A 14,265-nucleotide genomic window follows, 5' to 3' on the forward strand; every position below is an offset into this window, starting at 1 on the left:
GGAACAGAAGCCTTAGTCCACACTTGGGTAGCATAGTAGGGCTGTGTACATGAAACAAGTCTTTTCAACGTTGAGATCCGCAAAAGGTACTTACACAGCCTCCGGCAAGAATTTCTGCTGCCAGTGGGACTGAGCCATCTTTGCGCATAAATTTATCCCTCACAAAATCATTCACCTTGAAGAAAAATATTTAGAAAAGCTGATGAAAAATATAGAGACAGTCATCAAACACACATATACAACTGCACATAAATGTTATTTTTCTTTCAGTGTTTTGGAGCAATCATAAACTAAATAAAAGAACGATCTTAAGACTTTGCTCTTGATTTCATAAATGTTGTTTTTGAAAGCTAGAATATATAGATATGCAATCCTGATGTTTGGGGGAGAAAATAAATTAAGAGAGGTGGTTTAACAGGCCTAATTCATATATGTCTGCAATTGCCATAGCATAGAAAGAGAGACATATTAACAACAGAGACACAATTAAAACATACATTTGATAACTTAAAAACTTTTAGAAGATTTGATTAAAAATCACTTTCAAGTCTTCTAACAGGATTTAATCTCAAACAGCTTCATTACTGAAACACATTTAGCTGAGTTTCAGCTTGGTAGAAACTCAGCATCTAAGAAATTTCTCAAGGATTCTCAAAGAACATCAAGAGCATTAATTAATTAAGTACAATATTCTCAAAATGGTGTACACTACAAGCAATTTTAAGGATCAATCAGAAGATTAGCTGTCCCACAGTCACATCGGAAGATGAGAAAAGGACAATTTCAGCACCAAAACTACACAGCCCAATCCAGAGGGAAGGTTTAACTCTCTGGGGCTTTATGACCTTAGTGATGAAAATGTGATCACTGACCCATTCCAGAAATCCGTACTAACTACTTACCACCTCTCAGATAGGAGTCAGGCACTGGAAAATCAATCTGATGGAGCACCAACTTCAACCAGAACTCAGACTCTTTAACCTGTTGCTCTGGCAAATGTTGCATAATACACCTCGAACACAAATTACTTGTGTACTTGAGTGACATGTTCTGGAGTCAGAAAAAAACTGCTTTTGGATTCTATCTTTCCCACAGATGAACTGTGCAAATGCAGGCAAATACTTCAACCCCGGGGGCCTCACTCTGCATATCTGTAACCCGCACACAGTGTGCTCGAGAAGAAAGCAGCCACAGGTAAAATGTGAAAGCACCCAGCACAGGCAGCACTGAAGGAGAGATTTAGCTGCTGCCGCTGCCCCTGCTACAACAATGATAATGGTGACAACCACCAAAAATCTTGTGCAAATACATTATCACATTTTCGGATGCTCAGTGTTACCTCGGGGAATAATAAAAAGTTGTGTGTGGTGAGTGCCCTACATTCAAATCAGTTAGCGCCTCCGAGGAAACACAGACCTGCTATTTCACGTAAGAATCTCTGCTAGATTCCTGAATATGTGCAAACTACCTTCATCAGAAGCATCAAATCAAAAGACTTACTGTAAGTTTTATGGCCTTCTCTGGGGCGACTCCCAATAACTGTGGCAACAGACCTGAAAAACAACAAAAAGTAGAAGCATATTAAATAAATTAACATTGACTAAACATATCAACAGCTCTAAAGAAGGGATCACCATGTAAAAACCGGGGCAATCTGGGCTGCAATTTTCTGTTCTTACCTTTGATGAGAATACTCAAAACAGACTGTTTAGGTACTAACGTCTGAGAGCCAGGTCTGAGCAAATTCCCTCTCACATTTTAGATCGTTTGCACGTTGGGTAAGTCAACAGTGTTAGTGAATCAGGAAATCTCATTATTCACAAATTTGTTCTTTTCCCTCCCACCTCTTAAATAAGTGGACTTTAGTGAACATATTCTTTTTTTTTTTTTAAATACTTTTCTCATCTCTCCACCCTGGCCCTCAGTGCCCACAGTTCAGCCACTTATGCCCTTAGCAACTAGGACATGGTGACGAGCACAAGACAGACAAGCTTGCTGCTCTGACCAGCCTCAGACGGAAGGAGGGGAGAGGCTTCCTGCAAAAGTGACATTACTGGGAAGCGGGCATTTCGGGGAGGGGAACAGACAGGGCAAAGACAGCAGAGTGGGAACAAGTCCACTGTGCTCAAACATGACAGAGCACGCCAGTATGCCATCTTGGGTGAGGAGGGCACAGGGAGACACAGCTGGGGCCACATGCAGGAGCCACCCCCAAACCAGGACCGAGTCTGATAAACTGTAAGTTAGGAGAGAAGGTTTTCCATCTGGAGGAGAGGGATGCGCTAACACACACTGTCAAACGACCGCTCTGGCTCCTGTGGAAGCAAGGCACTGATGTGCACTGATATGTGTGTGTGTGTGTGTGTGTGCGTGTACAGAGAGGGGACTGTGAGGGCCACAGTCTGACTGCTAGTGCTTGGTTTTTTAGGAATAAAAACTACCTGGTAGAAATGCAGATGGTTCTAGAGAGTAACAGGGTGGGGGTGGAGAGGGAAGAGCTCAGGTCTGAACATATCAGCAGGACTGGGAATCAATCCGAGCACAGGGCTTCCCAGGTGGTTCAGTGGTAAAGAAGCTGCCTGCCAATATAGGAGATGCAGGCTCAATCCCTGAGTCGGGAAAATCCCCTGGACAAGGGACTAGCAACTCGCACCAGTACTCCTGCCTGAGAAATCTCACAGACAGAGGAGATGGGAGTGCTTCAGTCCACGGGTCTCAGAGTCAGACACGACTGAGTGACTAAGCAACGATTAGAATCAAAACACGAGGACGTCGACGGGAAGATGGCGGAGGAATAGGACAGGGCGGCCACTTTCCCCCCAACAAAATCAACAAAAGAACATTTGAACGCTGAGTAAATCCCACAAAAAATCTTCTGAATACCGGCAGAGGACATCAGGCACTCAGAAAAGCAGCCCATAGTCGTCGAAAGGAGGTAGGAAATAGATAAAAAGATAAAAAGAGAGACAAAAGAGGGAGGGACGGAGCTCCCTCCCGGGAAGGGAGGCTTAAAAAAAAAAAAGAGAGAGAGAGAGAGAAGTTTCCTAACACCTGGAAACACTGGCGAGTGGATCCTCAGAGGGCCGCATAACTGGGAGACAAAAGACATAAATAATTAAAACTCACAGACTAAGTGCCCAGAGGAAACTCTCAGTGGAGAAGCGGCGCAGACTCCCGCGCCCCTCACTAGCAGGCGGGGGCTGGGCAGGGAGGCGCCGGCAGCAGCACTCAGAGGGAGAGCCAGCGGCGGCGGTGCTTAGAGGGAGAGCAGGCGCCCGCGCGTGGAGGGAGAGCCGGCGCCCGCGCTGTAGAAGGAGAGCCGGCGCCCGCGCGTAGAGGGAGAGCCGGCGCCCGCGCTTGGAGGGAGAACCGGGCTTGGGCGCCCCAGCCCCCGCCGACGCGGGCGGGGAGGGCAGCCAGCGCCGGGGCAGGGGCAGCCACGGCCCCAGAGAGGCTTCCCGTGCCAAGCTGCAGGCAAGCTTCCTTGCTGGCCAGGACTTCTTGGGTTCGGGCCGGTCGATATCCACCTGAGAAACTGCACCGGTTGTACTCCCAGAAAACCGAGCGGCGGGGACCGGGAAGGCGATAAGTCGCAGCGACTGCGCTCGCCAAACGCCTGGTCACCTGAGCTGCTAGGACCGGGGAAGGCACAAAACGCAGGCCCAGCCAAGTCTGCCTTTGTCGAGTACCCGAGGACCTGAACCTGAGCCAATCAGACCTGGGAAGTGCATGCAACCCAGCGCCAGCCGCGGACAGCTTGCAGCAGAGCAAACTAAAGCCTAAGCAGCATAAACAGGGAAAGCACACACGCCTCGAGCGGGAGCATTCCCAGTGTAGCCGAGACACCGCGAGCACTCCCCACAGACGCCAGGGGTATTTGTTAGTTGTTCCTCCCTCCCTACAGCAGGACTGAATAGGAGAGCCTAGGGAAAAAAAAAAAAAAAAAGTGTCCACCACCGCATCCTGGAGTCAGGACGGTAATTAGACACTGAGGAGACCAGAAAACAGAAGAGGGAGAAGCCTTGAGCCTCCTGCAAGAATAAGACTGAAAACCAGAGGCAGAGGCTTAAGGCCAAATCCTGAGAACACCAGAGATCTCCGGTTCCAGAGAACATTAATTGATAGGTACTCATCAAAGGCCTCCATACATACACTGAAACCAGGCACCACCCAAGGGTCAACAAGTTTCAGTGAAAGACATACTACGCAAGCTATCCAGCAACACAGGAGAATAGCACTGAACTTCAATATACAGGCTGCCCAAAGCCACCCCAAACCCACGGACATCTCAAACTCATTATTGGACACTTCCTTGCACTCCAGAGAGAAGAAATCCAGTTCCACCCACCAGAACATCTACTCAAGCTTCCCTAACCAGGGAACCTTGGCAAGTCACCCATCCAACCCCACACATAACGAGGCAACTACATAATAAAGAGAACTCCACAGACTGTCAGAAGACAGAAAGGCCACCCGAACACAGCAATATAAGCAAGATGAAGAGGCAGAGAAATACCCAACAAGTAAAGGAACAGGATAAATGCCCACCAACACAAACAAAAGAGGAAGATATAGGGAACCTACCCGATAAAGAATTTCGAATTTTAATTGTGAAAATGATTCAAAATCTGGAAAGCAAAATGGAGTTACAGATAAATAAACTGGAGAAAAGGATGGAGAAGATGGAAGAAATGTTCAATAAAGAATTAGAGGAAATAAAAAAGAGTCAATATACAATGAATAATACAATAGACGAGATCAAAAACACTCTTGAGGGCACAAACAGTAGAATAACGGAGGCAGAAGACAGGATAAGCGAGCTAGAAGATAGAATTGTAGAAATAAATGAAACAGAGACGGAAAAAGAAAAACGAATTAAAAGAAATGAGCACAATATTAGAGACATATGGGACAATATTAAACGCCCCAACATTCGAATCATAGGAGTCCCAGAAGAAGAAGACAAAAAGAAAGACCATGAGAGAATACTCGAGGAGATAATAGTTGAAAATTTCCCTAAAATGGGGAAGGAAATAATCACCCAAGTCCAAGAAACACAGAGAGTCCCTAACAGGATAAACCCAAGGCGAAATACCCCAAGGCACATATTAATCAAATTAACAAAGATCAAACACAAAGAAAAAATATTACAAGCAGCAAGGGAAAAACAACAAATAACACACAAGGGGATCCCCATAAGGATAACAGCTGATCTTTCAGCAGAAACTCTTCAGGCCAGGAGGGAATGGCAAGACATATTTAAAGTGATGAAAGAAAATAACCTACAGCCCAGATTACTATACCCAGCAAGGATCTCATTCAAATGTGAAGGAGAAATCAAAAGCTTTACAGACAAGCAAAAGCTGAGAGAATTCAGCATCACCAAACCAGCTCTCCAACAAATACTAAAGGATCTTCTCTAGACTGGAAACACAGAAAGGGTATATAAACTTGAACCCAAACAATAATGAAAATGGCAACAGGATCATACTTATCAATAATCACCTTAAACGTAAATGGGTTGAATGCCCCAACCAAAAGACAAAGGCTGGTTGAATGGATACAAAAACAAGACCCCCTTATATGTTGTCTACAAGAGACCCACCTCAAATCGAGGGACACATACAGACTGAAAGTGAAGGGCTGGAAAAAGATATTCCACGCAAATAGAGACCAAAAGAAAGCAGGAGTAGCAATACTCATATCAGATAAAATTGATTTTAAAACAAAGGCTGTGAAAAGAGACAAAGAAGGAAACTACATAATGATCAAAGGATCAATCCAAGATGAAGATATAACAATTCTAAATATTTATGCACCCAACATTGGAGCACCGCAATATGTAAAACAATTACTAACAATTATGAAAGGGGAAATTAACAATAACACAATAATAGTGGGAGATTTTAATACCCCACTTACATCTATGGATAGATCAACTAAACAGAAAATTAACAAAGAAACACAAACTTTAAATGATACAATAGACCAGTTAGACCTAATAGATATCTATAGGACATTTCACCCCAAAACAATGAATTTCACCTTTTTCTCAAGCGCACACAGAACCTTCTCCAGGATAGATCACATCCTGGGCCATAAATCCAGCCTTGGTAAATTCAAAAAAATTGAAATCATTCCAAGCATCTTTTCTGACCACAATGCAGTAAGACTAGATCTCAATTACGGGAGAAAAACTATTAAAAATGCCAACATATGGAGGCTGAACAACACGCTGCTGAATAATGAACAAATCATAGAAGAAATCAAAAGAGAAATTAAAATATGCATAGAAATGAATGAAAATGAAAACACAACAACCCAAAACCTCTGGGACACTGTAAAAGCAGTGCTAAGGGGGAAGTTCATAGCAATACAGGCACACCTCAAGAAACAAGAAAAAAGTCAACTAAATAACCTAACTCTACATCTAAAGAAACTAGAAAAGGAAGAAATGGAGAACCCCAGGGTTAGCAGAAAGAAAGAAATCATAAAAATTAGGGCAGAGATAAATGCAAAAGAAACAAAAGAGACCATAGCAAAAATCAACAAAGCCAAAAGCTGGTTCTTTGAGAAGGTAAATAAAATTGACAAACCACTAGCCAGACTTATCAAGAAAGAAAGGGAGAAGAACCAAATCAATAAAATTAGAAATGAAAAGGGAGAAATCACAACTGACAACACAGAAATACAAAGGATTATTAGAGAATACTATCAGCAATTATATGGCAATAAAATGAATAACTTGGAAGAAATGGACAAATTCCTAGAAAAGTACACCTTGTCAAAACTGAACCAGGAAGAAATAGAAAATCTGAACAGACCCATCACAAGCACGGAAATAGAGGAAGTAATCGGAAAGCTTCCAGCAAACAAAAGCCCAGGTCCAGACGGCTTCACAGCTGAATTCTACCAAAAATTTAGTGAAGAGCTAACACCTATTCTACTCAAACTCTTTCAGAAAATTGCTGAGGAAGGAAAACTTCCAAACTCATTCTATGAGGCCACTATCACCCTAATCCCAAAACCTGGTAAAGATCCCACAAAAAAAGAAAACTACAGGCCAATATCACTGATGAACATAGATGCAAAAATCCTTAACAAAATTCTAGCAATCAGAATCCAACAACATATTAAAAAGATCATACATCATGACCAAGTGGGCTTTATCCCAGGAATGCAAGGATTCTTCAATATCCGCAAATCAATCAACGTAATACACCACATTAACAAACTGAAAAATAAAAATCATATGATTATCTCAATAGATGCAGAGAAAGCCTTTGACAAAATACAACATCCATTTATGATAAAAACTCTCCAGAAAGTGGGAATAGAAGGGACATATCTCAACATAATAAAAGCTATATACGACAAACCCATAGCAAACATTATCCTCAATGGTGAAAAACTGAAAGCATTTCCCCTAAAGTCAGGAACAAGACAAGGGTGCCCACTCTCACCACTACTATTCAACATAGTTCTGGAAGTTTTGGCTACAGCAATCAGAGCAGAAAAAGACATAAAAGGAATACAAATTGGAAAAGAAGAAGTAAAACTTTCACTGTTCGCTGATGACATGATCCTCTACACAGAAAACCCTAAAGACTCTACCAGAAAACTACTAGAGCTAATCAATGAATACAGTAAAGTTGCAGGATATAAAATCAACACACAGAAATCCCTTGCATTCCTATACACTAATAATGAGAAAATAGAAAGAGACATTAAAGAAACTATTCCATTCACTGTTGCAACGAAAAGAATTAAATACTTAGGAATATATCTACCTAAGGAAACAAAAGACTTGTACATAGAAAACTACAAAACACTAGTGAAAGTAATCAAAGAGGACACTAATAGATGGAGAAATATACCGTGTTCGTGGATTGGAAGAATAAATATTGTGAAAATGAGTATACTACCCAAAGTAATTTATACATTCAATGCAATCCCTATCAAGCTACCAACGATATTTTTCACAGAATTAGAACAAATAATCTCACAGTTTGTATGGAAATACAAAAAACCTCGAATAGCCAAAGCAATCTTGAAGAAGAAAAATGGAACTGGAGGAATTAACCTGCCAGACTTCAGGCTCTACTACAAAGCCACAGTCATCAAGACAGTATGGTACTGGCATAAAGACAGAAATATAGATCAATGGAACAAAATAGAAAGCCCAGAGATAAACCCACGCACCTATGGACACCTTATCTTTGACAAAGGAGGCAAGAATATAAAATGGACAAAAGACAATCTCTTTAACAAGTGGTGCTGGGAAAACTGGTCAGCCACTTGTAAAAGAATGAAATTAGAACACTTCCTAACACCATACACAAAAATAAACTCAAAATGGATTAGAGAGCTAAATGTAAGGCCAGATACTATAAAACTCCTAGAGGAGAACGTAGGCAAAACACTCTCTGACATAAATCACAGCAGGATCCTCCAAGACCCACCTCCCTGAATATTGGAAATAAAAGCAAAAATAAACAAATGGGACCTAATTAAAATCAAAAGCTTCTGCACAGCAAAAGAAACTCTAAGCAAGGTGAAAAGACAGCCTTCAGAATGGGAGAAAATAATAGCAAATGAAGCAACTGATAAAGGATTAATCTCCAAAATATACAAGCAGCTCCTGCAGCTCAATTCCAGAAAACTAAGTGACCCAAATCAAAAAATGGGCCAAAGAACTAAACAGACATTTCTCCAAAGAAGACATTAAGATGGCTAACAAACACATGAAAAAATGCTCAACATCCCTCATAATCAGAGAAATGCAAATCAAAACCACAATGAGATACCATTTCACACCAGTCAGAATGGCTGCTATCCAAAAGTCTACATGCAATAAGTGCTGGAGAGGGTGTGGAGAGAAAGGAACCCTCTTACACTGTTGGTGGGAATGCAAACTAGTACAGCCACTTTGGAGAACAGTGTGGAGATTCCTCAAAAAACTGGAAATAGAACTGCCATATGATCCAGCAATTGCACTCCTGGGCATACACACCGAGGAAACCAGAATTGAAAGAGACACATGTATGCCAATGTTCATCGCAGCACTGTTTATAATAGCCAGGACATGGAAGCAACCTAGATGTCCATCTGCAGATGAATGGATAAGAAAGCTTTGGTACATATACACAATGGAGTATTTTTCAGCCATCAAGAAAAATGCATTTGAATCAGTTTTAATGAGGTGGATGAAATTGGAGCCAATTATACAGAGTGAAGTAAGCCAGAAAGAAAAACATCAATATAGTATACTGACGCATATATATGGAATTTAGAAAGATGGAAACCTGAAACCTGTGTACGAGACTGCAAAAGAGACATAGACATATAGAACAGTCTTTGGGACTCTGTGGGAGAGGGTGAAGGTGGGATGATTGGGGAGAATGGCATTGTAGCATGTATATTAGCATATGTGACCAGTCCAGGTTCGACGCATGATGCAGGATGCCTGGGGCTGGTGCAGGGGAATGACATGGGGGGAGGATATGGGGAGGAGGGAGGTGGGAGGGGGGTTCGGGAGGGAGAGCACATGTACACCCGGGGCGGATTCATGTCAATGAATCGCAAAACCAACCAATATATTAATGAAAGGTAATTTGCCTCCAATAAAATAAATTAAAATTATAAAAAATAAAAATAAAAAAGCAGAGATATTACTTTGCCAACAAAAAATAAAAAAATAAAGAAAGTGGTTCTGACAGATAAAAAAAAAAAAAAGAATCAAAACACGAGGAGGAGGTGTGGTCTTTGACAGGAAAGGGCCACTTCCAGGAAAGGTGGTTTTGACAGTAGTGGACCTACCTATCTGAGCTAAGTTTATTTTTTCATCTGTTCTAAGAAAATAAAATCAAAGACAGATACTTCTCCTTGGAAACCCAAGGGTCAGAATATATTGTTCTCAGCTCACGCTGCTGTCCTTGAGAGGGGCTTCACGGTGTCATCCTTCACCAGTAAGTTCACTTTCCTAATTCGCGATATAAAAAGCTCTGCTTCCAGCCTCTTTGGAGAGACCAGCTCCGGCCACACCATCTTCTTAAATGAACAGTCTACAGGCAAAAGTCTCTAGCGCCAGAGCTGTGTGCATCCAGTCTGCAGATGTGTTTTGCTGAGTAGCACAGGTCTGAAACCTAATTTGAGCTTATGTTAAAGATAAATAGATGTCTGGATGGATCACCGGACTGATGGACTGACTAATGATCTGACAACTCGGGGCTTCCTTCTGACATTATAGCAATCTATATCCCATTGGGGGAGGCTCCACCCTTGAGACAGGACCCAAGCATCAATTCAGCAAGGTCCACACCATGCCCTAATGCCAGCACGGCAATAAAGGCAAGTACTGCTCATCATTTTTCATGCTCTGTTGATATCCTCACACTAGAGGAGACATCTCTCTGTGCTTGAGGCTCTGCACAAAGGGGAGAAGCTAAAGAAATAATGAAACCAAGACAGCTTCATGTTTTAGGAAAGTTCATTTCATTCTAAAGATAAATGACAGCGATGCTGACGCCAACCCAAAGTTCTCTAAAAACACAGCTGCCATACTGTTTATGTCAGGGGCCATTTTAAGCACTTTACTAACTCATTTAATCCTTACTCCCTGCAGAGCGGAAACTGAGGCATACAGAGATTGAGTCATTTGTTCTAAGTTGTGCAGATGATAGATAGTGATATTGGGATTCAAGTTGAGCCCTTTCCCTCTAGAGTCTATGCCTTTAGACAACACCCAACTCTGCTGGATGGCATCACAGACTCAATGGACCTGAGTCTGAGCAAGCTCCAGGAGTTGGTGATGGACAGGGAAGCTTGGCGTGCTGTAACGCATGGGGTCACAAAGAGTCAGACATGACTGAGCAACTGAACTAACTCACTCTGTCCTATGCCTAATATGCAAACGTGCATCTGCCCTTCCATATCCAGCCTCATTTGTTCACTTACATAACTAACCTGCCTGGATCCTATAAATATTTGCGTTTGCAACATCTTCTCTAGGCAGCCATGTTTAAGCCCCCAAGGCTACAGCTGATTGGACAAGGGCAAGGCACCTAAAGGCGAATAACCAATGAGTTCAGCAACCTGGGCCGTGTGACCTGGCACCACAAGTGGAGCTACCAAGTCCAGAATCCTTCTCCCAGGAGCATGACAGAGTCATCAGAGGTGGCAGTGTTGTTGAGTTGCTAAATCGTGTCTGACTCTACGACCCCATGGACTGCAATGTGCCAGCCTTCCCTGTCTTTCACTATTTCCTTTGCTCAAACTCATGTCCATTTGAGTCGAGGATACCATCCAACCATCTCATCCTCTGTCGTCCCCTTCTCCTCTTGCCCTCAATCTTTCCCAGCATCAGGTTCTTTTCCAGTGAGTTGGTTCTTCACATCAGGTGGCTAAAGTGTTGTAGTTTCAGCATCAGTCCTTATAATGAATATTCAGGGTTGATTTTCTATAGGATTGACTGGTTTTATCTCCTTGCAGTTCAAGGGACTCTCCAAAGCATCTTGTCTAGCACAACAATTCAATAGCATCAATTCTTTGGCGCTCAGCTTTCTTTATGGTCCAACTCTCACATCCATGCATGACCACTGGTGAAAGCGCTGCTCTGACTATATGGACCTTTGTCGGCAAAGTGATGTTTTTTAATATTTTTTAATACTCTGTCTAGGTTTGTCATAGCTTTTCTTCCAAGGAGCACGCGTCTTTTAATTTCATGGCTGCAGTCACCATCCACAGTGATTTTGGAGCCCAAGAAAATAAAATCTGTCACTGTTTCCACTTTTTCCCTTTCTATTTGCCATGAAGTGACTGGATCAGAGGCCATGATCCTCACTTTTTGAACACTGAGTTTTAAGTCAGCCTTTTCACTCTCCTCTTTCAGCCGCATCAAGAGGCTTTTCAGTTCCTCAGAGGTAAGGAGCCAGTTAACACAGAGGCACAAGCTGAGAAGGTGCCATGCAGCATGGGAAAAGTGGCCAGTCGAAGCCACGTACGTGTGAACGCGAGAAGGAAGCAGAGACTATGATAGGAAAGGAATTGGACTAGCAGAGAGGAAAAATGTGCCACAAACAGAATACGGACACCAGAGAGAACACACAGGCTGAGGAGGTGCCCAGATGGGAGAGTCGGCCTTAACCAGCTTCTGGTCCCACTGGGGCCAGAGTCCAGCGAACTCCTGCCCTGGGATCCCTATGAGCTTTCGGCTTTCCTTGTCTCTCAAGTGAACTCGCATGGAAAGTTCCCCTATGCTCTTGCTAGCTTGAGTACGGCCATGCTCTTTTTAATCTAAATGAACCGAAACAGCACAGAAAATGTGAATATGGAACCATCTGGGCAAAGCAAGCACTCTTATTCAAAGTAAGAATTTCCTCCTCCTGAACTATACTCACTTATTAATCCTTTACTTACACTGTGAGATAATATCTATGAGGAAAAAAAGTGCTATTATTACTTTATGAAAACACAATACTCATTTCTACCAGTAAAATTCAGGGATAAGCTATTTAAACTACATCTTAACATTCACAATTTCCATTCTACTCTCTACATTCAGGTCAAGTATGGAAATGTTTAGTTAAATATTTACTTGCTGGATGTATTTTTCTCATCATTAAATTGTAGACCAAAACCATAGATGGGTTGATAGCACTGTGATTTACATGATGATCTCTTGTCTCTATCACTACCCTGTGACAGTCTTTTTAAATGACTAATAAAAAACAGCCCACACAGCCAAATGACTATAGCGTTAGATACAATCACTTCAGCCAGCCTTTTAAGCGATCGAGATTTGTTTTTCTCACTATAAATTTAGTAATGCCCTGTGAACAGCAGAGACCAAAACAAAACAATAGAGAAAACCCTGCATTTAAGACTAAATATAGGGCGGCAAATATTTATTTGTTCAGCAAACATTTACCAAATGCTCTCTGTGCATGGTACTGGAAGAAACTAGGCTGAAATATAAGATCTGTGGCGTCCCCTGGAGCCAGTGTCAGTTTAGAAAAAGAGGGAGACCTAGGTGTCTGTGTGTGCCAAAGAGGAGACACAGCACCTAAAAACAGAGTTGGGTATCACAGCCCTGGGGCACCAAAGCGTTCTGGGAACACAGTGGAGAGAACCAGCTATTCTGCCTGCAGGACGGAGCAGGGTATCGGAGCTTGATTCTTTAAGGATGAGCAGAGGTTCACTGGAGGAGAAAGGCATGAGCAGCAAGGTGGCCTAGGCAGAGAGAACAGAGAGTGAAAAGGCACCCAAATCTCAAGTTCATGGCACAGGCAGGGTCGGGGCGAGATCACAGACCTCGTAAACACACAATGGTGAAAGAGGTAATTCTATGAATCAACAACAGCAGAGATAATGACAAGAGCCAGTATCGGGGGCACTTGTTACGTGACACACACGACGCTGTGTGCTTTATGGGAATCAACATATGAAACCCACACCGCAGAAAGGGAAAGCGTCAGTCGCTCAGTCGCGTCCGACTCTGCGACCCCGTGGACTGTAGCTCGCCAGGCTCCTCTGTCCATGGGATTCTCCAGGCAGGAATACTGGAGTGGGCTGCATGCCCTTTTCCAGGGGATCTTCCCCACTCACGCACTGAACCCAGGTCTCCTTACTGTCCTTATCTTCAGGCAGATTCCTTACCATCTGAGCAACAAGCAAAGCCCCGATATGAAACTCACACCACAAGTCAGTAGCAAAATTCAGCGCATGTCATTTTTATCCCATCATCAGGTGAGGAAACTGAGGCAGACTTCCAGAAGCCAGCCCAGGGTCACTCGGCTGGTATGTGGGGCAGTGGGGTTCAACCCAGGCAGTCTGGCTCTAGGGGGCGCTCCTGAGCAGGTACACTGTGCTTTTTCCCAGGCCGCACGAAGGGGCTTGGGAAAAAGTCTGGGTGGTTTTTAAAGAGGAAACTTCGAAAAGAAAGAGTTCTGGAGGCAGGTGAAGGACAGATGGTAAGGGCAGAGACCCAAGGCAGGAAGAATAATTGGGAGGCTAAGGTAATTTAATATCAGGCCCTGAGTTTCACTGTATAAAATGAGTAACTTAATCCAGTAAGAATAAAACCAAAGTACAAATCCGTTCCTAAGACCTAGGCCAGATGCTGGCACTCAGGGAGGCACTGGATCAGTATCATTCTTGTGGTGGTGACCTTGGGAATCAAGGGTGGCTGTGGATGGCAATCTGAGAGCCAGCAGAGATGTGGGCATTGATGCCATCAGTGGTGACCAAACGTGCTCCAGGAGGGGT

The 14,265-nt window shown here is 43.0% G+C and overlaps 1 protein-coding gene across 3 annotated transcripts in view; it reads right to left on the bottom strand.

The window, feature by feature from the left end:
- The window catches only part of SLC25A13 (solute carrier family 25 member 13), a 231,230-nt gene that overhangs the window by 66,635 nt on the left and 150,330 nt on the right, over positions 1-14,265 (bottom strand). For all 3 annotated transcript variants that reach the window (XM_055420464.2, XM_055420465.2, XM_088833351.1), the window contains 2 exons: positions 1,501-1,553; positions 95-175 (listed from right to left, as the gene is read on the bottom strand). In XM_055420464.2, coding sequence (XP_055276439.1) covers positions 95-175; positions 1,501-1,553 — 134 coding nt within the window. The remainder of the gene's footprint in view (positions 1-94; positions 176-1,500; positions 1,554-14,265) is intronic.

Source organism: Moschus berezovskii, chromosome 3, assembly GCF_049115385.1.
Source record: "Moschus berezovskii isolate FMDL1 chromosome 3, NW_MosBer_1.0, whole genome shotgun sequence".
NCBI classification, from domain to species: domain Eukaryota; kingdom Metazoa; phylum Chordata; class Mammalia; order Artiodactyla; family Moschidae; genus Moschus; species Moschus berezovskii.